At 47.6% G+C, this 26869-nt stretch overlaps 2 protein-coding genes and 1 non-coding gene across 17 annotated transcripts in view; 1 reads left to right on the forward strand and 2 right to left on the reverse strand.

The window, feature by feature from the left end:
* Nucleotides 1-6982, reverse strand: part of KTN1 (kinectin 1) — a 74520-nt gene extending 67538 nt beyond the window's left edge. For 6 of the 15 annotated variants that reach the window (XM_050710754.1, XM_050710753.1, XM_050710750.1 and 3 more), the window contains exon 1: nucleotides 6859-6967. The gene's annotated coding sequence lies outside the window, so the exon portion shown is untranslated. Of the gene's footprint in view, nucleotides 1-118; nucleotides 876-6858 lie in introns of those variants that run through there. The other 9 variants (XM_050710755.1, XM_035551136.2, XM_035551126.2 and 6 more) reach the window with 6 other exon arrangements.
* A 9714-nt stretch (nucleotides 6983-16696) lies between these two features.
* TRNAG-UCC (transfer RNA glycine (anticodon UCC)) lies at nucleotides 16697-16768 on the reverse strand. Its single transcript has one exon. It is a non-coding gene; the product is annotated as a tRNA-Gly (tRNA).
* Nucleotides 16769-19648: 2880 nt separating this feature from the next.
* Nucleotides 19649-26275, forward strand: TBPL2 (TATA-box binding protein like 2; the record flags this gene model as incomplete). The annotated part of the gene is made up of 6 exons (XM_035551373.2): nucleotides 19649-20058; nucleotides 21139-21226; nucleotides 21903-21994; nucleotides 22840-23007; nucleotides 24060-24154; nucleotides 25870-26275. Coding segments are annotated over 6 exons (933 nt in total), but the record flags the coding sequence as incomplete, so codon positions are not given.
* Between the last annotated feature and the right edge of the window lie 594 nt (nucleotides 26276-26869).

The following is a 26869-nucleotide window of genomic DNA, read 5'->3' on the forward strand; positions in this document are numbered from 1 at the left end:
CCTTCGCCACCGCCGCTGCGGACACGAAACGAGGCGGTGCAGGTGATGCAAAGCAGCAGCAGAGCTTTACATCAACCCACCGCAGCTGAAGCCACCCCCGCTCCCGGCAGGTACTCACACAAGCGAAGGTCAGTAGGTGTGACACGGGACACAGTGCTCACGAACTCCTGTTTTTCACCGGCTTCCCATCACCACACCCACCGGGAGACCTCCTGGCGCGAGAGAAGGACGAGCTGAGTGCTCCTCCCCACGTACGTCGAGTTAAACGAGGCAGAGGAGTCCCCTCCTGGCCCCGGTGGAGGCTTCTACCTGAGCACTGCTGAGCCCAGAGCACTTCTCAGACTTGGAGCTGCTCCTCGAGAGGCTGGGGATAGCTGGCTGCAGCCCCCGTGCTGCTCTCAGCCGGGACAGAGAAGGGCAAAAGCGATGCCGCAGCTGGCTCACGCACCAGTCTGTAGGTCTACGCACCTTGTGCCATTAAGAAAAAAGATAATCCCTAAATAAAAGCCACGCTGGCACTTATTTGAAGCCTAAAACAGGCGCCTGCCTCAGCCTTCCCTTCAGTTAAATGCGAAGGGAGGCACCTCCATCCTCCGCGCGTGGCAGGGCACCCAGATAACGCCCCGGAGAACCGGCAGCGGTGCGAAGGGGGCAGAGGGCGGGTTCCCAGCAGGAAGAAATCCACCCGGCCCGAAAGCGAGGAGAGCCCACGTGAAGCAGGGCTGAGTCAGAGCCTTTAAATACCTCTGCCACCGGGCGCTCGCCACGAGAGGCTTGGGAACTGCTCACTTCCTCCGACAGACTGGGTTGGTCTCTTTTTTTTTTTTTTTTGTCCTCGCTGAACGAAGGTTTTTCAACTCGAAACTCCCCAGCAAACGGGCTGAGGGGGGAAAAAAAAAAAAAGTCATAGCCAGTGGTCAGAGTATACCAGGAATAATAAAATTATCAGCTGCCTCGCGTTTATAGGCTCCCTTATCAGTCAGTCATGATTTGGTCCAACCCTGGCACTCTCCCCAGAGCGCTGAACCTTGTGCAAGAGCTTAGTCATCATCTGCCTCGACAGCTCCGCACTTGCAAATGGATTACGAGTCCACTCATATTTTCCTGCGAGCAGCAGCATCCCTGCAACACCCCCCGGGGAGGGCCGGCAGCAGGACTGCACGTCACGGAGGAGGCAGCTTTCCCCGGGGCTGGACGGGGGCTAGAGGAGAGGATGCTTTTATCTCTTCAGCTCAACAGCTTCCCTCCTACGCGGTCACAGGAAGACAAAAGACACCTTTGAGCATCACAGAAAGGAGCAGAAAGTGCTAAGTTTGTCCCTGCCCCAAAATAAAACACCCCGCTCTAAGTCCACCTGGGAGAGAGTAAAAGCTATCAGCCAGCAACGCGGAATTAAGCCGGCGTTTCTGCTGCACGAAATGCTTTGGGAGGGGGTGGCGGGATTTGGAAGCGAAAGGATGAGCCCAAAATAAGCCAGGCTGAGTTTGTACTGGTGGGTGGCACCGCTAAGCGAGAGGTTACGCGCTGGACCGCGTACTTCCCCTCCGCAGGATGAGAGCTGGAGCAGTTTTGGAAGCACCACGAATCACGGGCATAAATATACCAGCCCTTAAAAGCCTTCAACACCCGGGGAATCCTGAAGGCAGGCGTCATTCTCCCTAGGTCATTCAGTAAACGCTCAACGAGCCAGGCAGCAGCCAGCCCGAGAAGGTCAGCTCTTCCGTTAACACCTGCAAACCCAAAGCGAGAACTCACGTTTTGCTGGACACCTCCTCTGACACAGCATAAAAAAAAAAAAGCCCTCCTCGATGCTCAACTCATCAGTCGGCTACGCCCTGAAGAAAACGAGAAGTTTTGCTCCGTACCCTCGATCCTACAGCGTGAGAGGGCGCGGAGCCGTTTCGGGCAGCAGGCGGGGATGTGCCAGCAGTTCGCGGGCGACGCAGTGATCTGCAAGATCGCCCGGCTCCGAGCGGCTCGGCGCAGACCGCGGGGTCGGCAGTCTCACGTGGGAGGGTGCCAGCCCACGCAGCTCCTACAGCACCCGGGCGTGCGCGGCTCCAGGAGGAGACCTCGCCTCGCCGGGCGATAAGGTCGCCGCGAACGCTTGGACTTTGTAGCGGCACTTGGCCTCTGCGCCCGACGACGGGCCGCGTCCCCTCCCGGAGGGTTAGCACGGGGCACTTCTCCCATCCTGTATTCTTGTTAAAAATTTTACATCCGAAACTCAGGACCGCTGAAATCCCTGCACGCCTGACAACGACAGCAGCAGTTAGCTGCTAACGCTGGCAGAGGACAACGCGTAACGGGGATGATTAGCGCAAGGAAATGAGTAGCTTGCCACCACCAATTTACAGATACTTTCTCTGAGTTACAATGCAGCCTCAGAGCAAGCTGGGATGAGGCTGAGTTTGAAAAGAAAGCTGCTATTTGTTAAGTCTTCTCGGGAAGAAAAGGGGAAGGAACCTCATCTACTTCTGTTCGGTAACAGGAATGCAGAGCTGTTAATTTTGATAAGCAGGGCACAAAGCACCCAGGAAAACAAAGCATGCTACAGAAAACAAGGGGGAGAGCTGTAGAAAAGTAGTTATTTTACTTGTGATTAACCCCAAACCTTACCGTGCCCGTCCCTCCTCTCCCTCCATCCCCCACACATTGCACAGCAAAATTGCAGGCTTGGCATTCCTGAGCTACTTTTTTGCACCAGATAGAACCAATATCCTTCATATTTGTGATAGAAAGAGTTTGAAGAAACCTTCCAGAGTTTTCACAGGCATAGTTACTGCAGAAACCTCTTCTCTTGTTCCCTGTTTTTCACAGTGAATAAGAGCCTTACTAAAAATCACCTTTAGTTAGACGGGAAGCATTAAAAAGGATCATGAGATTTGCATTCTTTAGCACCTCAGATTATTACAGTTTCCACAGCCACTGTTTTCCCCTTCCAACATCCCAGCAAGCTTCGACTAAAGAATGCCCAAATTTCAGGGCTTTTCGACATTTCTCCTACCAACAAGACACCGGGGCACCCTGGCCGAAGAGACAGCAAGGCAGCAGAATTTATGCATTCACAGGCAATCTCCATTCGATTTTGCTGTACCGACAGACACTGCACCAAGCCTGTCCTGCGCTCAGTACCTATTTTTAGGGCCGAAGCTGACCCGACAGTGCCCCCGTAAGCTCATTTGTTCAGATTCCCTTATTCATTCTAATATAATCTAATTAGGGTGCAGCACTCCCGCACACAGGCAGTAGCGGCGACCAAAAGAGGACAAGCTCAGACGCAGGGAACCTGGGGCAGGAGCTGCTTCTGTTCTCGTGTGGAAAAAAAAAAGCTTGTGGAGCAATTGCAGATGCCTGCACCCCGCCTCACCTCATCCGGCAACACCTGGATCCGCCCTCTGAGCCCCCTGGGCTGCTAAATCCTGGCTCTTGGATTCGCAGGACGAAGCACGAGTCCGGTTCAGCATGCGGCACTTACCGACGCAACCGCTGCTGCTCCTGCTCCAAACTAATTGGAAATAAAAGCCACAATTAAGTGCCGTGGGGGGAAGCCTCCCGTGCTCAGACAATGCCCGCACTGGCAGGCACAGAAGCGTTCCCAAATGGGAGAGCACAGGCAACCTTCAGAAAGCGTCAACAAGTCTGCATTTTATAAGGAATGCTTTAAAGGCCTCGTTCTGGCGAGAAATGGAAAGCTTTCAAAGCTCAGAAGCAGCCACCTCTCCGCAACCAGCTGTAGTTCAGACATGTGAACAGGAAGAAGCATTTAAGTTTCTAAAAATATAAATAAATACTTTTTTTTTTAAAAAAAAAAAAAAAAGGCATCGTGCGTTTTATTCTTTTGGACATCTTGTATAATGACGAGAGGAGAAGCAGCTTCCCAAGAGTCACGATCTGGTAATTCTCCAGTCTACCACCTCCGTACGTTTATGCACAGTCATTAGCAAGAGGTGATTTGTCTGGGACAGATTTTGCCCAGCACCTCCCTTTCTCATCGGTCTGAAGCCATCACCTGAGGAACGTCAAAGAGTTGGAGAGGTTAGTACAGGGAGCGGGCCCCCCAAAACCACTCATTTTTAAGAGCAGCCCAATCCTGCTGACTTGCCAACATAACTGAGCAGGAAGCTTAAGAAATAAACTAAGATTTGTAAAACTCCCTTTTCGAGTAAAAAGGTTTTGAATGGTAAAAGTAAACGAGGAGAGTATCGAGGGAACAACAGGAGGAGATACAAAGACTTTGACTTGTTTAACCTATCAAAACAAGTGGCTACAAGGGGATAAAACTGCTCCCTCTAATTACCTCAGGGAGGGAAAACAACTGTTTAAACCAAATGGCAATGCTAGAACAAACACAAATTATACAAACTGGCCGTAAACTACGTTAGGCTGGAAACACCGTGATTGTTCTGAGACCTGCAGGAGGCTCTGGAGCAGCTTTCCTGCAGCGACGGTGGCGAAGAATAAACCGATCACGTTTCCCCTTAGAAGCAGTTATGTTACGAGCGGCATTCACAACACAGATGTTTGCTGTAAACTCAGAAACTAAACTTGATCAGGGGCTTTCTTCTGCTCCCAGCTTCGTGCCCGGCTGCCTGCTGGCTCCATTTTTGGAGCAAATCGTGGGGATTACCCTCCTCCTACAATTTTATCTCGTTTCTTCTCCCCCAGACCACCCCGGGGGACGGCACTCGACCCACCAGGCACATCATCTGGGTACAGCCAGGGAGCGAAACTTGGGAGCTGAAGCTCTCAGCGCAGTCGATGGCGAGAGGTGGGTGTCTTGGCAGCAAAGGGGGAAGGGATTAGGAGCAACCAAGCTCGATGCTTAAAATAAAACAAATGTCCTCTCCCCCCAACGTCCTTATGAGTAAGGGTCTAGGCCAACAACATACTTAATCTGTGTCCATAGCCTCCGAAATTCGCAGGGAATTTCAGTTCCTGAAGGACTCAGTTAACCCTTTGCCTTACAGTACCGACGTTCAAGCGATGATTAGACAATTTTGAACCAGATGAGCCAGAATCATCTAACCTCAAACAGAAAGAAAGAACAGATGATGCAAGTGAAGGCTGTTCTAGAGTCAACCAAGTAACACCACAGTTTTACCCAGGCTTGATCAAGCCTTTGCTTTTCCTTTAAGGTGTTTGACAAACAAAGTCATTAGCAAGCTAATTTACCTAAAATAAGGGTTTTATGACAGCGGGGTATAAAGAATCAAATTAAAAACTAATTGTATACTTCATATCCTCCTACTCCTGCTATTTCTGACAGCAGAAAGCATCTTCTTGAGACTGGCTAGATAAGGAAGGGGGAAAAAAAATCTAACAAAAAAGGTTTTTCTGTAATAACTCTAACAGAGCATTAGCATTTCCATCCAAACCCCAACGTTTCCCCGCTGCAGCTACACACAAAAGTTATTTTAATCACAGTATGCAGAAAGCAGCATCAGCATATGAGGCAAGAGAAAAAATATGTGGCAAAGCGAGTTGCATAGCCTGCTCGTGGACAGAAATTACAGCGCAGTTACGGGCAGGAGGGCCGCAGAGCACAGAGGTGCTTCCAGCCCAAACCAGGCACCAGGACGCTCGCCATCCACCCAGGGAACGGGTGAGAGAAGTATGTGGGAGAACATGGAGTGCACAAACCGAAAATCCCCTCTTCACTTCCACAGCACTCAAGAGTTTCTAGCCAGGGATTTCTGCCTTGTCATACATGAGGAGATGTTAAATAGGACTTGTCAGTTATGTCTGCTAAATACCATATGGGCATTGTTGGGCAGAGGCGGCAATGGAGATACTAAAAAGAAAGGGAAAAAAAAGAGGATTTTAAACAGCAAACGACTACAGCAAAGTATTAACTCAACTCCTCTCCCACTGCTCACTTCCAGAGAGCAAGAACTGCTTTCCCTTTGCTTTTTCCATTCGTAACCTCAAACAGCACAGCCTTGAAAAAAAGGTTAAACTGACAAGATAGAAGCATGTCGCTAGAAAGTAGCGTTTACCATCCCTTAACACAGAAAAGGAATGACACAACGTTATTCTTAACGGCCACCTACTTAATGAAAGCATTTAACCGGCTGGAATTAGGAGCTGCCGTGAAGCGGGAGCGCAGGACTCTGGGGCAGCCCCACCACCGATGGCTGGGACCAACGTATGAGGTGGGGAGAGCCCGTGGAGCACCCCGAGCACCCCGCCGTGCCATAGACACGCCGAGCACCCTGCTGTGCCATGGACACGCCGACTGTGTTTCGCCAAGCGCCGCCTGACGCAGCGATGCGAGGCCCGCACCTCGTCACCGCAGCGTGCCCCCAGCTCCACGGGGGACAGCCTGGGGTGACCGGCACCCCCAGTACCATTGCAGCAGGGATAATTTAAGGCGTGTAACATAAAATAGCCGTGCCAAGCAGAGTATTGGGAGCGCGGGAGGCTCCGCAGGGCTGCCACCCTTCCAGCTTCGGCGCCCAGCACTGGAGCTGGGACCTGGGGGGCGACCCCCGGAGCGGGTTTTGGGGGCAAAGCCCTGCACCCGCAGCCCTTGGCGGGTTACAGTGATTTAGTGCAAACACCGACGGACGGACGGAGGGACGGACGGACAGCCAGCCGGCCTCCCTCCCTTCCTCCTTCCCTCCCAGCCCTGCCGCAGCCATACGCTGGGGACAGCGGCCCCCAAACCCCCCCAAGCCTCCCCCCCCCGGATCCGTGAGGCCTCGGCCCGGCCTCGCACCTGCCCCGCGCCCCGGCCGAGGCCTAGGCCCTCCCTGCAGGCCGAGGCAGGGCCCGGCCCCGGCTGCTCGGGGCTGGGAACATGGCCGGGACCGGGCTTCTCCCCCCACCACCCCTCCCCGGGCGGGCCGGACTCACCGTGAGGCCGGGGCCGGGCCGGGCCGGGCCGGGCGGCGGGGCCGGGGCGGTGGAGCCGGGGCCGGTGCCTGCGCGGCGCTGGCTGGCAGGAAGGGAGCGGGCGGGGAACGAGGAGGAGGAGGAGGAGGAGGAGGAGGCGGCGCCGCACGTCCTCGGCGTTTCTCGGCCCCCCTCCCGTTAAAGGAGCGGCATCGCCGCTCTCCTGACACGCGTGGGGGTCTCCAAACGCACCCCAGTTCCCCCCATGGGTGTCCCCCACACGTGTGGGGCCCGCGAGGAGCCCCCCCCCCCCCCGCTGAGATTTCCCCACACGGACACCCCCACGCTGGGGACAGCGTGGGGCACAAAACAGCCTCCCCCTTTGTGGGCTACAGGCTCCAGAAAAGGCTTTTTACATCCGTTTTACAGATGGGGAAAGTGAGGCACGGAGCGGGGAAGATGCAGGGGAAGCCGAGCTCTGACACCCTCCGGCCTTGGTGCTTGTGGAGAGCGGCCAACGCAGGGGTGTGCAGGCCAGCTGTGCCCTCTTGCTCCCGTTTATTTATCAACGTGAGCCCGTTGCCCTTAAATTTCCCTTAATTGCCTCAAAACTGCCTGGTTCTGTAGCGTAAACCCCCTGAGAAGCAGCCCTGCGTGTGGCATGCGCCAGGACGTGTCAGGGCTGTAGTCAGGGTAGACCTTACAGGGATTTTGGGGGTCTGGCTTGTGAAAGTCCCAGCTTTTCCTTCACCCTCACGTATACCAGTCCCAGAGTGCTCACGAAGCACGTTTCTCTCACCTTCAACCTCACAGCCCCAAACATTAACAGGGAATAAAACAGCCCTGTGTGCACAGGAAAAGTCACTCTTTTTGGCAGCATCCACACCGCCCGCTTGCAAAGGTGCGAGTGTAAGGCAAAACCTTGCTCCTTGGCATCGTTCAGGCAGCTACTGCAGTTGCAGAGTGCAGAGCCAGGTGCTTCAGCTGCAGGAGGTGCATTTTTTTTATTATTTTCTTCTGCTTTTAGCAACATGCAGGCAATTGTGGTGCCGACTGGAGAATGCTTTTAAATCATACGTTGTGTATCATCGCCCAATGCGTAAGGCAATAAACTGTTCAGATTACTGCAGGCTGGGAAACCCAGTGGCAAAACTCACTGGAGAGTGACCGCTGTGCAAATCAGCCAGCAAGGCTAACGATGCTGCATACCCCAACTGCAGGCAGGAAATAATGCAAATCATCGCTGAAATCCCAGCCACATTAGGCAACCACTCATGGGGAAAAAGAAAAGGGTTTTGAAATGCCGCAGGAGCCCCAAGTCATTAGTTTTGTCAGGATTTTTGCTTTCTCAGATCGCAGGAGATCTTCACTTCAGACCTGTGGATTCAGGGTAGGCCCAGGAGGACGACAAGCTGTGCGCTCAGTGGGGCTGGAAGTCAGAGAGGCTGAGTATTGCTAATTTAGCATTTTATAGGAGAGCATGAGAGATCCTTATCGATGCCAGAAATGAACACCCTGCAAGTCTCAACACCTCACTGATTCAGCCTCTCTTTTCTGGCTAGGGAAAAACAACGATGACCAAATTTTTCTCTTTGCCTCTGCTTATTTGCATTATTTTTATTGTACTGTTTACAAGCGTGAATTCCCACACTTGGTGGGAAGTGAAAATTAATATATCACACACACGTGCACCAAAAAGATTTCAACTTCTGCTAAAGAAAGTCACAGAAATTGCTACAGCTTTGTTCTCAGAGTAGTAAATGAGAAATAACCCCACTGCAGAAATTCAAACTATGCAGAAAAAGACATTTGATTCAATCCAGCTGTAAGGGAATAAAAATACATCTGTCCTAAGCAGCATTTGTCAGAAGAAACAACTATGGGAACTCCTGTAGTAAGAAAAAAAAAACTCTTAATAAAAAAGAATAGACACACATGGCATTGTACGTGACCCAAAATCCACCAGGCTAATAAAAGTCTCCACATAATCCACATGTTATCACAGTGTGTGTGTATATATATATATATTTTTTTTTTTTTTTAATGAAGCTGAGATGGCCAAGGTCACTTTTTGTATGACAGAAAAGCCAGCTAATAAAGTGAATGGTTAGAAGCTGCCTCAGAACTCATTAAAAAAAAAAAAAAAAAGGAAGTCCCAATGGGAAATCCCTTTGGGAAGCCCCTTTTCTCCCCTGCCAGGGCTGCTGCTCCCATAGAAGACACCTGACCAGCATGCGTGTTGGCTCCTGCAGCGCACCTCCTACACCCAGCCAGGCAGCAGCAGTTGGTGCCTGACACAGCCGACGCGCCTCGTCCACCTCCTTAAGCCACACTGGAGCCCGTCAGACTGTCCTCTGTGCTAACACGTGTGAGCAAAATAAAACAAGCACCCAAATCCTTGCAAGACCAGGGCCCGCAATCAGCCTTCACTGAATAATCCCCACTCATTTTCAAAAAGAAAAAAGAAAAAGAAAAAGCAACAGCTTTTGCTGGAAGAGCTCGCTGTAACGGAAACCCTATTTTCTGTGACTCCATGGGTCATCGGGGCTGGGCCACAGAGGTGGAATTTAATTTCTAATCTGGAGTTTTCAAGCCTTCAGTATCAGATATAGCTAAAGGGATCACAGGAAGGCTGGGCAGAAAAGCAGCTTTCCAAGCAACACAAGATTAACCTCTGAATTTACATTGGGAGTTCTGTTTCAAAGCAGGTTTAAAATATTCCTCTTCTTTCTCCCTCTTTCTTGGTAGCATCATAGCAGAAGAGGATTTTTTAAGAGCCGGGCATCATTAAGCAAAGCAAATGAAGAAATGACACAGAAAGAACCTCTCTTGCTGTAAAACATTTCACGTGCTGTATCCCAGTAACAGTTTACATCTCTTCTTCCATTCAAAATTCAGGTTTCCAGGTGTTATTTACACCATCCCACATTGAACTATAGCTATATATGAACTATATATGTATATATGAACTATAGGTTTTAAATTAATACTCTTCATCATTACCTAAGGAATAAAGATATTTTTCTTGGAAAACAAAAATCAAAACAACAACAATAAAAAATAAATAAAAATAAATAAATTAGAAGAAAACCCACGTTTAGGTTTGTTAATATTAAAATATCCTGTCTGCAGCTACCCGAGGGATGTGGTCATCTGCCTGGTACCACGAGTGTCACGCTGCAGGGAGACTTTGCTCTCTGGTCCCCAGATTGCCTCCACTGGTGGTAACAGGCACCTGCCTCCCAAGGCTGCCTGGAGGCTGGAAGTGTTTGTAAATGCCTGGGTCTGAGCAGACGGCCCGTGAACGGCAGAAGGATCACCCATGACCTGCGAGATCAAGCAACAATTGCTAGCGGTGCCAGAGCTCACTGCATATCCCACCGTGAAATGCTGTTTTAGCTCCTCATGCTTAAAATGAACGTGGATTCTTCTCTTTGCCTCTGTAGCTGATCTTTTAGATGGTGACAGGTTTCTCCCTAGCAAGCTCACCATCCTCCCATGCTGTGTCTAGACTCAGACACCCAAATATCACACTGTTTGTAAGTCCTGGGGGAAAGGAAGGGTTAAGAAGTATCTCAGGTGCTCGAGGGAAAGTAGAAAGGCACCAGAAAAGAGGCCAATTCAACAGTTTTCATCCAAGGGGGCAAAAGAAGGCCTAGAAGGTCCTTTATAAAAAAAATCACAGAGAAGAGCATTACTGTCCTACCGGGAAAAACACAGCCATTAACAAACTGGGTGAGAGCTGGGAGAGGTGTAAGAGGTCTACACCAGCTGCAGTTAGGAATGTGTTTAAGCCATCTGTCTTTGTGCACTCCATTTGTTTGGGATCACAGCACTGCCCATACCACTCTGAGAGTAAGGGGGCTGTACAAACACCTGGGGATAAATGTGAGCACTTTTTAATGATGATACACAAAACCCAACGGTTCTGACATGATTTGTGTTTAGAAAGCAGCCAGCTTTGGACCCTCCCCAACACAAACCCATCTGGGTTCCCAATTTTCCTGAAAGCACTGCCGAGCATACCTTAGCTCTACCTGAGCCCTGCTGAGTGTTCTGAGTGCAAACAGATCTCAGCAGAGCTGCTCCGGTATTATTGACTTAGGCAAATACCCGCTGAAGGGAGGCCAAAGCAATCAGAGCATTTAATTATTTCTGACAAGCCACAGATAAGCGGGCTGAAGAAAAAGAAAATGAGGAAAAAAATGACACCTTCATAAGGCAGGGCACTGTGAGCAGTCAGCTGCTTCTACAGCATGCAGACACCAAAACATGTAAAGATATTAAGGCTTTCCATAATAATATATGGGATTGTGTGGGGAAAAAATAACTCATATTCCACTTGTATACATCGAGCACAGAAGCTAAGGCGTCAGAAAGCATGAAGTCGGTAGGCAAATGCCACAACCTATTCAAACATGCTCTCGCTAACATAAACTGCAGAAGCAGCGAGTGGGAACAAGGAGGACCCAAATGAGGAACCCAAAGTGATTTCAGGCTGGGTTCCTGCTTGGGTGGAAGGAGCATGGGGACACGATGCTCTGCAGCGGCATGTGCCTGCCGAGCCACGCACGTACTGCTTCGTTACCGCTAATGATGTTCATTGGCAGGCTACAGCAGAAGGGGTAGAGAGACAGCAACATCACTGTGTTAACAGTTAATTACGTGTTAAGGCACGAAAAGGTCAAGGCAGGGGGATTGGAGCGTCTGCTGACATCTGGCAGCATTTTGGGGAAGTTTAGTTTCTCCCGAGGTCCTTGTTGACTCAAGCACGCTGATTTGCTTGCCGTTAATCGGAGGAAGTGGTAATGAGAACTGACTAATGACTGAGCTGCGCACCCCGAGGACTCATTCCAGTGTCAGTCATTGCATCGTGCTGAGCAGTCAGACAAAAGTAAGTTTTACTGGGATTTCAGCGACCCGCTAGCACCCTTCCTTGGCTCGTGGTGTTTGCACAATATTCATCCGTCCTCCCCTGTATGATAAGCCAGTAAAAACTCTTGTGCTGGTATATCTCAGCTGACACAGCAGTGAAGGCATCACAGTCTGTGCTCTAATTCCTGGAGAGCTTGGACTGAAGGTCCCAGGGCACCCTAGCACCATCGCTCATGTCTTCAGCGTTGCTGCGACCCCTGCAAACTAAATTAATAGAGGTCTGTTAACACCTGCCATATGCACGCCTCTCTGCTTTTCTGTGCAAACACACTTGAGTGCCATTACTGTGTTGTTGCTCCAGATAAGGCTTAAAGGATCAGTATTTAATTGGAGCAGTAAGTTCAGGGTATGAGACATGGTGTTTGCATTAGAGCAATTTGTCACAAAACTCGGAGGGAAACATCAGCAGTCAGATGATCCATTGCACACTCACCTCATTTAAATGCAATTCAATCTAGACAGACCATTTGGCACAAAAATTAGAAAGATGACTTAACAAAAGCACTTCTGAAACCGGTTGTCAGATATATGTCTGTGTGACACTCAGGGGGGGAGCTGTCCAAGGAAGCCTGTAGCCATTAATTGCTAGGTAGCAATTAAGGTGTCAGCCAATGTTTAAAGCTCTCCACTGCCTTTCCTGGCCATTTTAAAGGCAACACAATGAAAAAAAAAATAAGAACAGAGCAAAGCGCTCTCCCCCACACCGCAGACCAAGCGTGAACCCTTAAGAGCACGGCTGGGCCAGAAGTGGATTTCTATGCAAGCAACACACCGAATGCCTCTGCTTAATCACTCAGTTGCTCTGGGCAAATAGGAAAATGAAGTGAAGATAACTGTACAGTTCTAAAGTCACCATTCAGCCCCTCAGCTGAGACAGATGGCTTTTACTGATGTTGCTTCCTCTGGCATTCAGTGGAGGTTTTGGCAATCCTTTCTGGGTCTGGTTCTCAGCAACCCTGACGTGGGGGCAGTCAGTGCCTTCATTGCACATAATGCCCCACAGAACTGCAGAAGCCAGAAAAAAAGGCTCTCTTCCAGCCAGTTTACCCCTTTCCTGTTTGGCAGAAGTGGCTTTCTTCACTGGTCCAGCAGTCGATGCACACCGAGTGTTGGCCTCACGTTGGTCTCTACCAGCAAGCATGGGAGATGCTCACTTTAGCTGACAAACGCTGAGAGTAAACTGGTGTTTGCAAAGAGTGCCAAATCCCCCGTCGCTGTCACTGGCAGGGAACAGGAGGGCCCCAGTTTGGCTGGGACAAAGACAAGGTGCCCTTACCACTGCGTGACCTGGGCGGCATCGTCTGGTGCAAGGATGGACAGATAGCACGGGGTGATAAAGGAGAAGTTACAGCCCTTCTTCTCATCACCCTGTGAATCTGCAAAATTAAACTGGATTCTGGCCCAATTTCAAATCATCCAGACCACAGTCCTGTAAGAGGGTCACTCCGAATTGACACAGGGCAAGCCAGGACCAGATGTCAAATCTAATGCGCCTGATTCTGTTCCTATTTACACCAGCATAGCCCAATGATGACACACTTAATTACTCACAATTAAATGTCACATTGCTCACTATTACTCATTGAACAGTCATGGTGTTTTCTCGCCTTCCCTGGCAATAAGTCTAACATCTACTGTCACTGGCAGGTGTTGGCCAGGCCTAGGATGGAGTATTATGGGACAGGTAGGTGTGAGAGCATGACGGACACACTTGTCAGAGACTGGTGTGCTCCCTCTGAGTTCCTTTTCGGGCTGCAGCTGTCTCTGATGAGCCTTGCCAGCTCCTGCACAGCCCACGGACCTCACTGCAGCTCTCCTGCCACCGTCCCTGACCCCCTCTGGGCTCCTGTGCAGCACCCCGCTGCACCTACATCCCTGGCACAGGGACCAAAACAGAGCAAAACCAAACAGAATGAATCCGCTCTGCAACCGAACTGATTCTGCCGTTGGTATGAAAGTGTAAAGCAATGGGGTAATTGGAAGATGCTGCATGTAGAGATAAATTGCACTTAATAAACAAGTCTTTTCTTGGAAGGTGATCCCGCTCTCAGCTGCTCTTTTATCTCCTCCAAAGGCATGGCTTTAATTCTGTAGGCAGCGAGGGCACCTGCAGATGCAAGCTATGCAAGAGACACCACGCTCTTCAGGGACAATTACAGCTATAAAAGTTTAGCATAAAGCTCAGGTGAGCAACAGCAGAATGCTGCCAGCCACGGGCTTTTAATTCCCAAAGTGGCTCCTGAAAAAGATAAGACAGAGCCCAACCAGATTAAGTAACTTCAAAGCAAGCAGCAAAGCATTTACGGGGTGCTGGAATAGAAGATGGCTGTCGGGAGCATTAATGAATAAAACAGGTAGAGCTTCCTCACTGATCTGTTCCTTGGCCCTTCCAGGCTTTTGGAAGTCTCCAGTGATTAGTACTGTCTGCTAACCAGATTGTAGCACCCAGATAATGCAGGAATGTGTGATACAGAAACAGCTAAGAGACTGATACAGGAAAGTTAGTAGAAGCTCTGCGGATTAGTCTTCTCCGATCGGTTATCCGAGGAAGAACGATACCGAATCGCTGTTCAAAAGGATGCGCAAAGCTCTTATTGTTGCTCTAACCACCAACTTTCTCAGGAAAATTAAGCAATTTGCTAACTGAGAACTCGTGACGCCTCATCATTACACTAACCCTGCGCTTCAGGTGACTCACCCAGCCCGAAGCTGGCTGCGCCGTTTGGGGCCGCAAGCAGCCGTCGCCTCCGGCGCGCGGGGAGGGAGCGCGGCGTCGCCCCTGCAATGAGCAGCGGCTGCTCCTGAGTCACCTCGGCTCTGTCTCGGTGTGGCTGCCGCTTCCCAGAGGGGGGAAAAAGTAAAAAAAAAAATGAGGCCTGAGACAGAAAGAATATTTTCTAAGTTGAGACGGGAAAAAAATAGCTGCGCTTTCTGATGTTGTTTGACCTGGATGATCAGAAACCCAGCAGATGAGTCTCACGAGTGCCAAGTGATACATCTGAAATCAGCACCGTCCAAGTCATGGCAGGGGCAGAGCCTCCCGCTGTAGAAGGCAGAGCACCATCTCACAGCAGGCTTTTCCCTTCTCCTCTGCCTACAGAGAGGGTAAATGATCCTCGACCCACTGAACAGAGGAGGCACCAAACCCCATGACTTACCCAAAATCACAGGGGTTCAGCAGCAGGCGTCGCTTCCCACTGGTGCCCTTGCCACCTGCAGATGCCCCTATCCCAGGTGAGAAGTAACAGCGACATTAAGCAACTTGTATTTTGTGTTCACCTCTGACGTAGCCTCTCTCCATCACTTAAATGCCGTGGTTTGATGTCCCCATTTCCACTTCACGTCATGCAGACAGGTCAGACCCCAATGGTGAAGGATGAACGTATCTCCAGGGGCTTCTGCAGTTAATTATACACCTGATATTGCTTATACGCTGATATTGGCCATGCATCAAAGGACTAAATAGACTGATTAGAGAATTAGTATTATGGCTGCAGTGCAACCAGGGATCACCACGGCCACCACAGTACTCCAGTTTCCTAATTTAAGCACAGCAATTGTGTTCACGCGCTGGGGGGGTGCCAAACACTGTCCTGTGGAGCTGTCTGCAACCACTTCAACCACCAGTCATCCCCAAAGGGGACGTTTTAGTTCTGACCATCGTGAGCTTGTCTGAGCCAGCTCCACCAGCCTCTGTAGCTCCCCGTGCAGCCTCTTGGAGAGTCCTCTCCTTGCTTCGCTTCCTGGCCGCTGCAGGACGGACTGAGTAACATAGAGCAACCTGCCTGAGGCTGAATTGTTCTGGGACCAGGAGGATTTGGCATCTGAAAAGCATCAGGGCAAGGCGAGTCCCATGAAACCAGCCCAGCAGGCTGTGCTGATGAGGGAGGGATGCTCGTCAGCCACGTACGCTCTGCCTTATGGATATAGGATCCAAACCCCATCCTCCACACCCCTGGGGCGGTGAGAAGAGCCTGACAGCACCTCCTGAAGACCCTCTGCACATGCAGACCTTGACATCTTCTTCTGAAGGGTTCCTTCAGCCAAGCCAGCTGTTCACAAGCAAATCTCACACCGGTGAGCAGACCTGTAAGCAGAGCAGCAGGTATATCAATAACAGCCATCACTGCATACACCAGCCCAGACAGGGAAAAGGACATGTCCTCTGCTGTGCCTCTGTGGAAACCCATCCATCCATCAGCACGCAGCGACGGGACGGGACAGGAGGAACAAGTCGGGCAGCCAACATCACGTCGAGAAGCGCCCAGGAGAAGCTGTGTTGGCAGCCACATCGCGCCTAGGCCCTTCCTTAGTTTTTGGGAAGTGTTAGCAGCCCCGGCCCAGCTGGGGATGGGCAACTTCACTGCAACGCCTCCAGTCTGAAGTTTGTAATTTGGGGCTGCTCTCACAGTTAGAGGGGATCCAGCTCTTGTCACAGGACCAGCTGTGGTTTATTGCACTTGATGAGGCAGGTGGGAGAAATTAAGGGCCTGTTGCTCAGGACAAGCTTTATCTTTCCACCGTTAAAGCATCAGCCCCCTGCTTTTTCTGCAGCCCTACAGGAAGAGAGCACAGGCACCAGCTCTGCTTGTAGGCTGATGGCAAGCACAAAGCAGAGCCCCGATATCTCCAGCACCTCCCCAGGGTGAAGCACACCCCAAAAGGCTGCTTGTGTCCTCTCGGGGGGGAGCACGACCCACACGTTTCGGGCCGGGCCCTGCTTCCAACGAGCTGCACCTGGCCCCTGCCGCTGGCCCCTGCCTTAAAGCTGGGGCCGGGAGGTACAGGTGGGGGTCTGTGCCCATGGATGGCGCCTCGCCGCTGGAGAGGTACCTAGAGCACTGCACCGGGCAGGTACCGGGCCGGGAGAGGGGGGGAAAGAAGTTAAAAAATAAAGTAATTTAAAAAAAAAAAAAAAATGAGGTGCGTTGGCCGGGAATCGAACCCGGGTCAACTGCTTGGAAGGCAGCTATGCTCACCACTATACCACCAACGCGGTCCTGACATGCTTGTTCCCGCCCACCTCCCAAGTACAGTGTCAACTTTAGGCCTTCCCCTGTTTTCCTCTGGTATTACGGTGGCTTTTCTCCTTTCTCTGAGGAGTTTTCATGCCTTTAACCCCCCAAGTGATTTATTTATACGGACATGGAGCTGTTGGAGCACATCCAGAGGATGCTCAGAGGCTGGAGCCCCTCTGTTGTGGGGACAGGCTGAGGGAGCGCTGCTCACAAGGACCAGGAGATGTAGGCACTGAGAGGGCAGGAGGCTCCGATCTCTTCGTGCTGGCTGGCAAATCGTTGCAAAAATCTTTTTCGTCTTTTAAAAACGTCCTTCCTAGTGGAAGGGACTGCTGCAGGTGGTTAGAGAGATAACAGGCTGAGACTGGGAGAGGGCTGGGCTCCTCAGCTGAGCCTTGTGTTCACCCAAAGGACACAACTTCTTCAGCTGCATGTGCTTCTTTTCACTGACTTGCTACCTCCTATCTTAAAGTGTTTTACAACCCAGAAAGTATAATCCAGGCTGCTTAAATCCAGAGACCTACCGGTGGCAGTCAGCAAAGCCCTCTGAACTTGCCCCATCAGCTGTGTAACACGGTGAAGTATAACGAGGGTTTTACAAATACAGCTAAATTTGCTATTTCAGATTAGTTGGGGTATTTGATAGCAGAAGATGAATGGGGTGCCATTAATAAAAGCAAGATCTGTTGCTAAAAAAGCTGGATTTGATTTACGCATACCTGGGTCACATGGACTACTGCAGTGGAACCAAAATGGCTGTTTCCCCTCAAACATGGTGATCTCAGGCAGGATCTGCGTGTAAAATCTCCTTTCTGGAGCTGCTGGGAAGGGTCTGGAGCTATGCAGCTGATGGGGCCTTCAGTGAAGTTAATTAACCTGGAGTCTATAGTAATAACCCTTGGCAGCCAGCCCAAGATAAACATGGTCTTGTGCCCCCCTTTGGAAGTCCCTGAGCATCTGTCTAACAAGAGGGCAATCTTCCGCAGCGCTTAACCCTATAAGGGCTTTTTCTCACCAACTTTCCATGCAATTGTTCTGAGAAAGGAAGATTTGCTTTCTGTTTCTATCTACTTTAAGCAGTTTACCTGTTATTTTTTTGATTTTTTTCAATGGTCTAAAGCTTCTTGTCTCTTGTACCATTCATCTATTAGCTTCTTTCTTTAAGCGATACCACAAACTGCTTTGCAATTGTTTTTTGACTGTTATTTCTCAAGATGTCTGATGTGTGAGTAGTCTTGCAGGCTTGCAGTGACAAGGCTTTTTTTGTACCATCTTCTGCACATCATGGTTGGTAGAAAACTTTCCTAGCTGAGTCCTATATAGATAGGTCTTGGTCTATTGGAGGTCTTAAAGAGACTCTGCTTTCCTTCTCCTAACAACAAAAAAAAAGCTAAAACTTAAAATACTTATTCCATAATGTATTGCTATTTGTAAGTAACCATCTACTGTTTTAAAATAACTTGTATCTGACTTGGGTGGCTTAAGATGTGGATTGGACTTGCCAATTCTTGGGTCCTGTTTTCCGAAGAGCTCAGGGGCTGAGGTTTCATTCAGTAGTGCTCTGCCCCAGATCTCATATGGGGCTCTGCATCTAGAAGCCAGCTTTACAAACAGTTTTGAACCCCCCAGGTATTCATACTTCAGAGCTAGACCTGCTTGTCTCCATATTTACACTAAGGGTTCTCCGCAAAGATTTGTCACAAGAGTCTTCCAAGCTGCAAGTGCTTTCTCCAGGCAGACATACTGCAGAGTAACTAGGTGCAGAGACCTCCTCGTGTGCAGAGCACGCGCGGCTGTGCTGTTAACTGAGCTGATTAGCGCAGAGCAGCACTAGCTCAGGGCTGCGAAGCATTGATCTGGAAACCCTTCTCCCTCCGGAGCTCAGGCAGTCGCTGCCAACTTGAGGGCCTCTGTCTTGTGTGCAGTTCTTTTCTGATTTGTGCTTCAGTTTAAGTCCTCAGTGCTAAAATTGCTTAAATGCACATAAAACCTCTTGTACGGATCATCTACTCCAAGCTGTCACCTGCTGTGGGTAGCAGCAGCAATCTCATTCTTGCAGGAAGCTTTCCACTGACTAGAGGCTTGTGCCCACGTGAATAAGGGAATAAATTCCTAAACTCTTGCCTTCTCAATACCACAATGCCTTTAAAACACTTTTAATTCTTTTTTAAGTGATGCTGATAAAGGAGGGCATTAGTATGCAAGAACTTGCTTGCAAATATGTTGAATGCCTTAATCGCCTGATCTGGGAAGGATTCTGGCTTTGCTGACTGCTTCTCGCTTGAATTAGTCTGGTAACCTCCTGCAGCTGAATGCTTAATTCGCTCGTGCGTCTGTGAACTGCTGCCCTCTATTGCACAAATCTAACACAACGCTGACACTGTCCCCTAGCAGCGAGAGGAAACAGCGATATAGTGAACGAGAGTGAAAGCCGGCCAGAAAATGCCAGCTGTCTTCCTTGGAAAAACTCGCGAACAATCGTTGGTTACGTATGTAACTGAGGCACGACGAAGGCTGTGAAGGGCAAAGCGCCAGCATTGTTCCTCCAATTACTGCCGGAGGTATATACACGGTTTCTCAGTTTGTGGCATTACTGACGTATTCTAGACCGCCTTTGAAATGCGGTGGGAAAATGTGCATATCCACTATAAAAATCACTTGGGGGAAAAGTTATCTGTTTTTATATGCTGACAGACAAGCAAATGATACCATTTCAAATCTTAAGACTGTTCTTTCTATAATATTTATGGGGAAAATAATTGAAACTTCTTGATTGAATAGAAAACGTACCTTAATGTAGTCTCCCAGCTGAAGTAAATGTTTTAATATAAGATCCTTAGTGACACACTTTTTCTCAATTCAAGGATGGCCTCTCAGCTAGTCCTCAGCTGTTCACTCCCATGAGCCCTTATGATGTGGACCTTCCAATCCAAACTGAAGATGGATCATTTGGTTCTCAATTTAATCAGCCCAAGGAGCTTCCTGCAGACTTCTCCTCTGTGGACCTCAGCTTTCTTCCAGATATTACTCAGGATAACAAAGAACAAAACCTATCTGAGGATGGTCATGAAATGCAAGAGAAGCTTGATGGGTCAGTATCAAGAAATCAGGACAGTGGTATCTTCATGAATGAAAGCAGCTTATCATGCCCAGATGCAACTCAGCCATCTCCTGAAGAGTCCAGTGTGTGTCCCCCTCTGACACCAATGACTCCTGTGACCCCAGTGACACCTGCTTCAGAAAGCTCTGGCATAGTTCCTCAGTTACAGTAAGTTTAAGCAGCATATATAAGTTACAGGAACAGTACCATCTTCATTGAAGATCAGTCTCGTTGAAAATTAGCTGTGTTTTGCTTGAAGTGCAAGGTATTGCTGACTTCTTGCTTAATAGGGAATGTAGCAAGTGTGGTTTGGTTTTAAATAAGCCCACCCATAAAACTAGGGAAGGGAAAAAGGGTGGGCACTGTTTATTTTTCTTTGAGAGGTGGAGCAAATGAACAGACAATCTTGGAAGGCAACTAGATACTGTGCTGAAGAATGCAAAATAGAAATGGCATGGAACAATACAGCTTAGCAAAACAGAGGAGAGTGGTCTTGATAAACATGCTGGCTGAGTAAGCATCCGAAATGCCTCTGGCTTCTTAAGGGGAAGACCCTCTCCTGGGAGACAGGAGAGGAAGTCTCTCCATAGGAGAAGCATTTGGTAGAATGATTTACTATACAGTACACATTGCTAGTTACTTCAGTCTGCAGGACAAGACAGAAAACACCTGAAAAGGTCTCCTTCCAGCAAGGAGAATGCTAAGGATGACAATAGACTCGAAGGGTTTAAAGATCTGTCTGCTCTCCTGAGAGAAAGGAGAGTCTGAACTGAGCAAAGGAAAGGGACATGAAAAGAAGTGAGAGACCCTGGCTGCCTTTAAAAAGATCTGATCCTGTCTGGGCTAGAGCAAATATAGAGAATTTAAACCTCTAGAGACTAACGTATCCTTACCTACCGTACCAGTGCAGTAATAACTTTGAATTGCACCATTACGGAGTATTACAAAGCAGTAAAAAAAAAAAAAAACTTCAGTGATGTAGTTATTGGAAGATGCACAAACTTAGTATTCAGGGACTAATAATTTTGTGCCTTGTTATATTTCCTCCTGTGGAAAAACTAATCTTGATATTGAATTACTTAAATTCTGCCAAAAGTAGCTTAGTACTAGAGTGGGGAAGAGGAAGGCAGGAAATTAGTTGATGGCAACTATAAATTGGGCTGTGACTTTGCGTTAGCTAATAATGTTGGGGTTTTGCTCTGTAATGCCTTGCTTTTGCAATAAGAAAATTCCTTTCTCATTCCTTAGGAATATAGTGTCGACTGTAAACTTGGCTTGCAAACTAGATCTGAAGAACATAGCTCTGCATGCCAGAAATGCGGAGTATAACCCAAAGGTAAATCTTGAGGGCTAAGCTTTATTCCCACTCCCAGCTCTCAGTGCTGCTGGACTCTAACATACGGATTCACCCTGAGCTCTGTACCTTTTCTACCTGATACCTTTTCCCCTTGACCCACGCAGGAAAGTCATAACAAATTCTGCAACTTGGGTCTCTTAAAGTAAAAGAAATACAGGGGACCCCAAGGAGACTTATTTTTTTAATAAAGCCCTTGCAATAAGATCTTACCAGACTGTTTAAGAAAGGAGGTGAGCTCGCCTTTCAGCTTGAGCCAGCTGAGATGGCTCAAGCAGCCCTGACTGAGGGAGGAAAGATCTGCCCAAAAACTCCTGGCTAAAGGAAAGAGCAACACTGGAGTTGGGCTAGTATTGCATATTTCTAGGAAGTGACCTGTATTGCAGAAATTCACTGGGAATAGGTGGGAATTTCTGTGACTTCAGACTGCTCAACAAAATGTAAGGGAACAAACAGCGGTCCCATGATGGCAGCCTTAAACCCACAGGTTGTAGGGAAGTATTTACCACCCTGAAATATATATAAAACAACACTTTTGCAAAGTAAAGGCATGTTGTGCTGAGCTTTGTGGAAGCGTTAATTCTTGAGAGAACGAATAGACATGTGGTACCAGCTAAATATCTCAGCTTGACTGTGAACTTTTCCTTTGGATTTGTAGAGATTTGCTGCGGTGATCATGAGAATCAGGGAACCACGAACAACAGCCCTTATCTTCAGTTCAGGAAAAATGGTCTGTACAGGAGCAAAAAGGTGGGTTTTTTTTTTTTTTTGCTTTTCTCTCCTCTAAGGTCATACAGCTGACCGAAAGCCTCGTTTAAATTATCTAGCAAAAAGCTTGCTATTAACTACAAGAAAAATGAAGCACTAGTCTTGAAAATGTCTAGTTTTCTTCATGACAGGAGTTCAGTAATTACTGAACCGCATGCTTCTGCCCCTGAATATAGATTGAGCTGAGCAGACATTAGCAAAAAAGCTGCTAAAATGCCCAGGAGTTGTTAAGGGTTTATTTGCATTTCTCACTGACTTTAAAGTGAGCTGGGACATAACTTGTGTCTGTCAAGTCTCTCTTTGGTGTCTGGCTTCACTAGTCAACGCATCTGCCTCTAGAGAAAATGGGAGCTGGGGAAAAGCAAAGATTTCTGTACTCTGAAGGTTTTGTCTTCAAGTTCAGCAGCTATCTTCGTGTATTTATTTTTAATGCATCATCTCATTGACAGTTCAGGGTCTTAACTTAGAAGGCCTCTTCTCTGACCCCCACCTAGCTAGATGACTGCACTGGTATCTGCAGTCTCCCTCCTGGATCAGCTTCAGTCTGAGGGATGAGACACTGCTGTGCAATCCTTGGACGGGAAACCTCTGGGTGACATAGCATGCTCCAGTGTGCTCAGTTAAACCACAGGAAAATGAACGCCAAAGTGTGTTGTTCTTTTTAGCTCACCGAAGCGGTTTTGGGGGTAGAATCTTACTATTTGGAGCATTAGCATACCTTTTTCTGGAGTACAGATTAACATGGTGGTGGCTCTAACCTGAATTCCAGCTTCAGAGCAGAAGAAAGCACTCAACACAGCTGCTTCCCCCTTCTGCTCTTCCCTCAGTGAAGAGCAGTCACGGCTCGCAGCAAGGAAGTACGCGCGCGTGGTGCAGAAGCTGGGCTTCCCTGCCAAGTTCCTGGACTTCAAGATCCAGAACATGGTTGGGAGCTGTGATGTGAGGTTCCCCATCCGGCTGGAGGGGTTGGTTCTCACTCACCAGCAGTTCAGCAGGTACGTGGGAGGGAGAGGTATGGCACCACATAGCTTGGATCATTGTCTTTGTAAGCTGTAAAGAAACTCAATTTCTGAAGTCATACAAGCCTGGCAAAATAATGCAGTAATTAACTGGGTACTGAATATCAAGCACATCTTTTGCTCACCAAAACTGGTTCAGTGGACAAGTGGCTGTAGGTAATTATGTTAAAATACGGACAGTAGGGCTTATTTTTTTTGCAATAACTCCTGTTCTGAGTGGGGCACAGGCCAAAATGACCCTCTGCTTAATTGCTATGGTGACGTACTGCAGCTGGCAGCAAAGCTTCCAGTGCCTGAAACTGGTGCAATGCAACAGGGATGGGTTCTGCAGAACTTCCCTCCCTGTGATGCTCACTGCTTCCTCCTTGCAGGGATGCTGTTAGCAGCAGCTTTGGAAACCTTGTAATAGAGAGCATACCCCCTGCGTTTGAGCACTTTGGGGTAAATGGGAGGTACACCAGAGCCGGTTAAGATGAAGGGTTCACAAATTGCAAGAAGCTAATTGCTGCTTTGGTTAACAAAGAGAATCTATTTTGTGAAAGCTTTCTTTGTCCATGAATATTGTTTGACAATCTTGTGTTGCAGCATATCAGCTACATACAGAGAAATGTACACCAGGAACTTTTGTTTAATCCGATCAGAGTTCTACAAGCCTCCTATTATTGCCAAGTGCAATGTCAAAGCATAGGTAGTATATTTCTTCACTGCAGACTGTGAATAGGAAAAAAAAAGATTAAACAATTCAGATTTCATTGAAGCAGCTCTTAAGCTACTTGGATCTATGGAAAATCAGATTCAGAAGTGGCTCATATGCATTTAAAAGTAGGCACAGAGACCTACCAGCTCTAGTTGGGTTTGCAAGGTTTTTCTCCAAGACATTTAGACCCTGACCTGCCTTTCTCTGGCTAGCTAGCTAAAATCTGTAGGTTGAATTACTCAGCTGTCAGCATGGTTAAAGAGTACTTCATGCATACAACACCGAATCAGTATTTGCATTTTACTAATCTTACCTGCTTGTTTTGAAACAGCTATGAACCTGAACTATTTCCTGGCCTTATTTATAGGATGGTCAAACCAAGGATAGTGTTGCTTATCTTTGTGTCTGGAAAAGTTGTACTGACTGGTAAGTGGTCTCTTGCTGTATTATCTGTAACCAAGTGCTACCACATCTTCCAAGGAAGTGTTTAAATTGAGCATTACTAAACTGATATCTTGCTGCAGTAAGCCACTTAGCAATCTTTGTCATGCCTACTGCTGCTTATCTGTGTTTTCTGCGGATAATAATATCGGTATTGTTGCACTAGAACCTTATATTGCTTCATATAGTGTCTCAGCTTTCCATGTCATTAAACTTGAGTATCTTTATTTTATTCAAAGCATAATGCTTTGTGTCAGAGTACTGAATCCCAACAGGAGGCTGACATGCCAGTAACCACTCACAGTTGCTTAAATATGAATATCACAATAAGCAATTTAAAATTGGACAGGAAGCAAACTTCTTAAAACACTTCACTGACAACATGTACTAAGGATTATTAGAGGAAAGGGTGGAGACGTAAGAGTCTGTTCCAGACAGTTTGGCAAACTCATGAGCAAAAGCCTTATGAGTAAGTGTGCTCAGCAAATATCTGTACCTTGGATCCCACAGCAAAAAAAAGCTAAACTGTGAGTGCATGTTTCCAGCACATTCTGTTGTAAAGCTTGTGAAAATACCTTTACACAGCTGTACAGAAAGGTAAATGGGTCCTTGTGGTTCCCAGAGGAACCTAACATTACATGTATATTTATGACAGAGCTTTGAGGTATGTGAACAGCAAAAGAAGCCGTACAGTTTCTCACAGTCATAGATCATGAGCTAATTGAACTGTAGAGCAGTCAGGATGAAGTTTAAATGCTTCCCCCTCTAATGCCCCACCACCTTCCTTGTGGGCCCACTGAAAACATACTGGCTACCCCCCAAACAGAACGTGTCTGGGAGTATACTAATACCCTAGAGTGCAAAGCATGCCCAGAAGGACTAAAGTTAGTCCTTGCCTGTGAACACTGGGCCCAATTGTAATGACAAAATGGAATCTGTTAAGCTGAATTTCTTCCCTAATCCCAAAAGGTTCTTGTGGTAACTCAGACGAATTAGTCACGTCTAACCATGTCCTGTGCTCATGGAAGGGGAAGAGTTTACACATCTGTCCTGAGTGCCACTTAGTCCAATTGTTAGTTCATTTAAATGCAGTTTGCTTGTAGTTAATGCCTATTACACTCATGTGGTAGACAAGTATCACTGGCAAGGACTGTTCCTTCCTGCTGCAGTACAGTTGGCATGCAACACTGGTATTAAAGATTTGCTTGTGGTAATGTGGATAAGGATGGCTTAGAAATCACAGGTGACCTAACAAACCTTAAAGCTGCTTGGAACTGGGAGAGAGGAATTGTCAAACTGTGAATGAATGGGATAAATGCCCTTCATTTCTTGTTTCCATCTTTCCACTCCTCAAGAGGCACAGCTGTTATTGTTAAGCAGATAAAACTGATTCTTATGACTGGCTTTATTTAAAGCCAATGTTTGGCACCTGTCAGAGGAACTGACTGCTGTTCTGGTGCTACAACATAAAACTAACCTTAAAGCAAAGCAAGCTATAAATTGTTCTCTGAGGTGGCAGAAGTAAGATGATAGAAATTCTGCCTTAAACTAATATTTGACAAAAGTTCTTAAATTTGCTTTTTAAACTCCTGCATTTCTTCATGGTTTCTAATCTCATCATTAGATTTGAGGTGCGTTCAGTTATTCTCAATGCTCTAATTGTTAATGTGTTGGTTTTATTTTTCTGAATGTCTTTACAGGAGCAAAAGAGCGTTCTGAAATCTATGAGGCATTTGAGAACATCTATCCCATTCTAAAAGGTTTCAAGAAAGCGTCATAACATGGCCCATAAAGAAACTAGCAGTAATATGCGGGTTTGTAATACAAGGCATGGAATAGAAGCCAAGGGTATTCCTGGACCCAATTGTACAGGTGTGGACTATTAAGCAAATGACACTATTATGAGTGCTATAAATGCTGATGCCTTGCTATAGTTCGTGAAAAGTTTTTTTGCTTGTAGATTTGCTGTCTGTGATCCACTTGAGTTCTGACAACTTCTGTCAAGCTGAGAAATTTGCCAAACAAATGTACTTTTAATAGAAAGCATAACAAGGTTGCACTTATATTTTGTAATGGAAGCCTTGTGCCTCATCCCTGTTAAACAGATAAATCAACAATGTACTTCAAACTAGCTTCATCAAAATTCTCAGCTTTAAGTACTGAAGGTTAGCTCCTGTAATGAAGTACTTTCATGTTCAAACTCAAAATATATTTTAGTCTACAACACAGCTCGCAAAATCCAGTATGACTTGATTCCAATGTTTTGAAGACAGTGAACGTAGAGGACTTCTGACTCCCTCTAATCCCACAGGTTGGATAAACTTATTTAATGGTGCTGATACTCTTTTCAGAGAACACATTCAAGGACCCTGACAGTGTTGGAACATACTCGTAAAGGGGAACTGGGGTGGGGGAGAATGAAGCAAATTCTGCAATTTGTCTGACATGGGTTAACAAAGCGGTACCCAATTGCATTACTGAAATCCTCTCAGATGCTCTTCAGGCTTGCTTGGCCTGAAAAGCCAACTTGTTAATTAGGAACTACTTTTAAAATGGACTTGAAGAAAACATCAAGTCTTGGATGTTCAAGGCTTAATTACCTAGTTTATTTAATCTGAGCTCAGGCAATGGCACTACATGAAAGCATTTGGTAATTTCCTTTTGTCTCTCATCTCCAAGAGAATTCAAGGCTTCCTTTGC

Source organism: Cygnus atratus, chromosome 5, assembly GCF_013377495.2.
Source record: "Cygnus atratus isolate AKBS03 ecotype Queensland, Australia chromosome 5, CAtr_DNAZoo_HiC_assembly, whole genome shotgun sequence".
NCBI classification, from domain to species: Eukaryota; Metazoa; Chordata; class Aves; order Anseriformes; family Anatidae; genus Cygnus; species Cygnus atratus.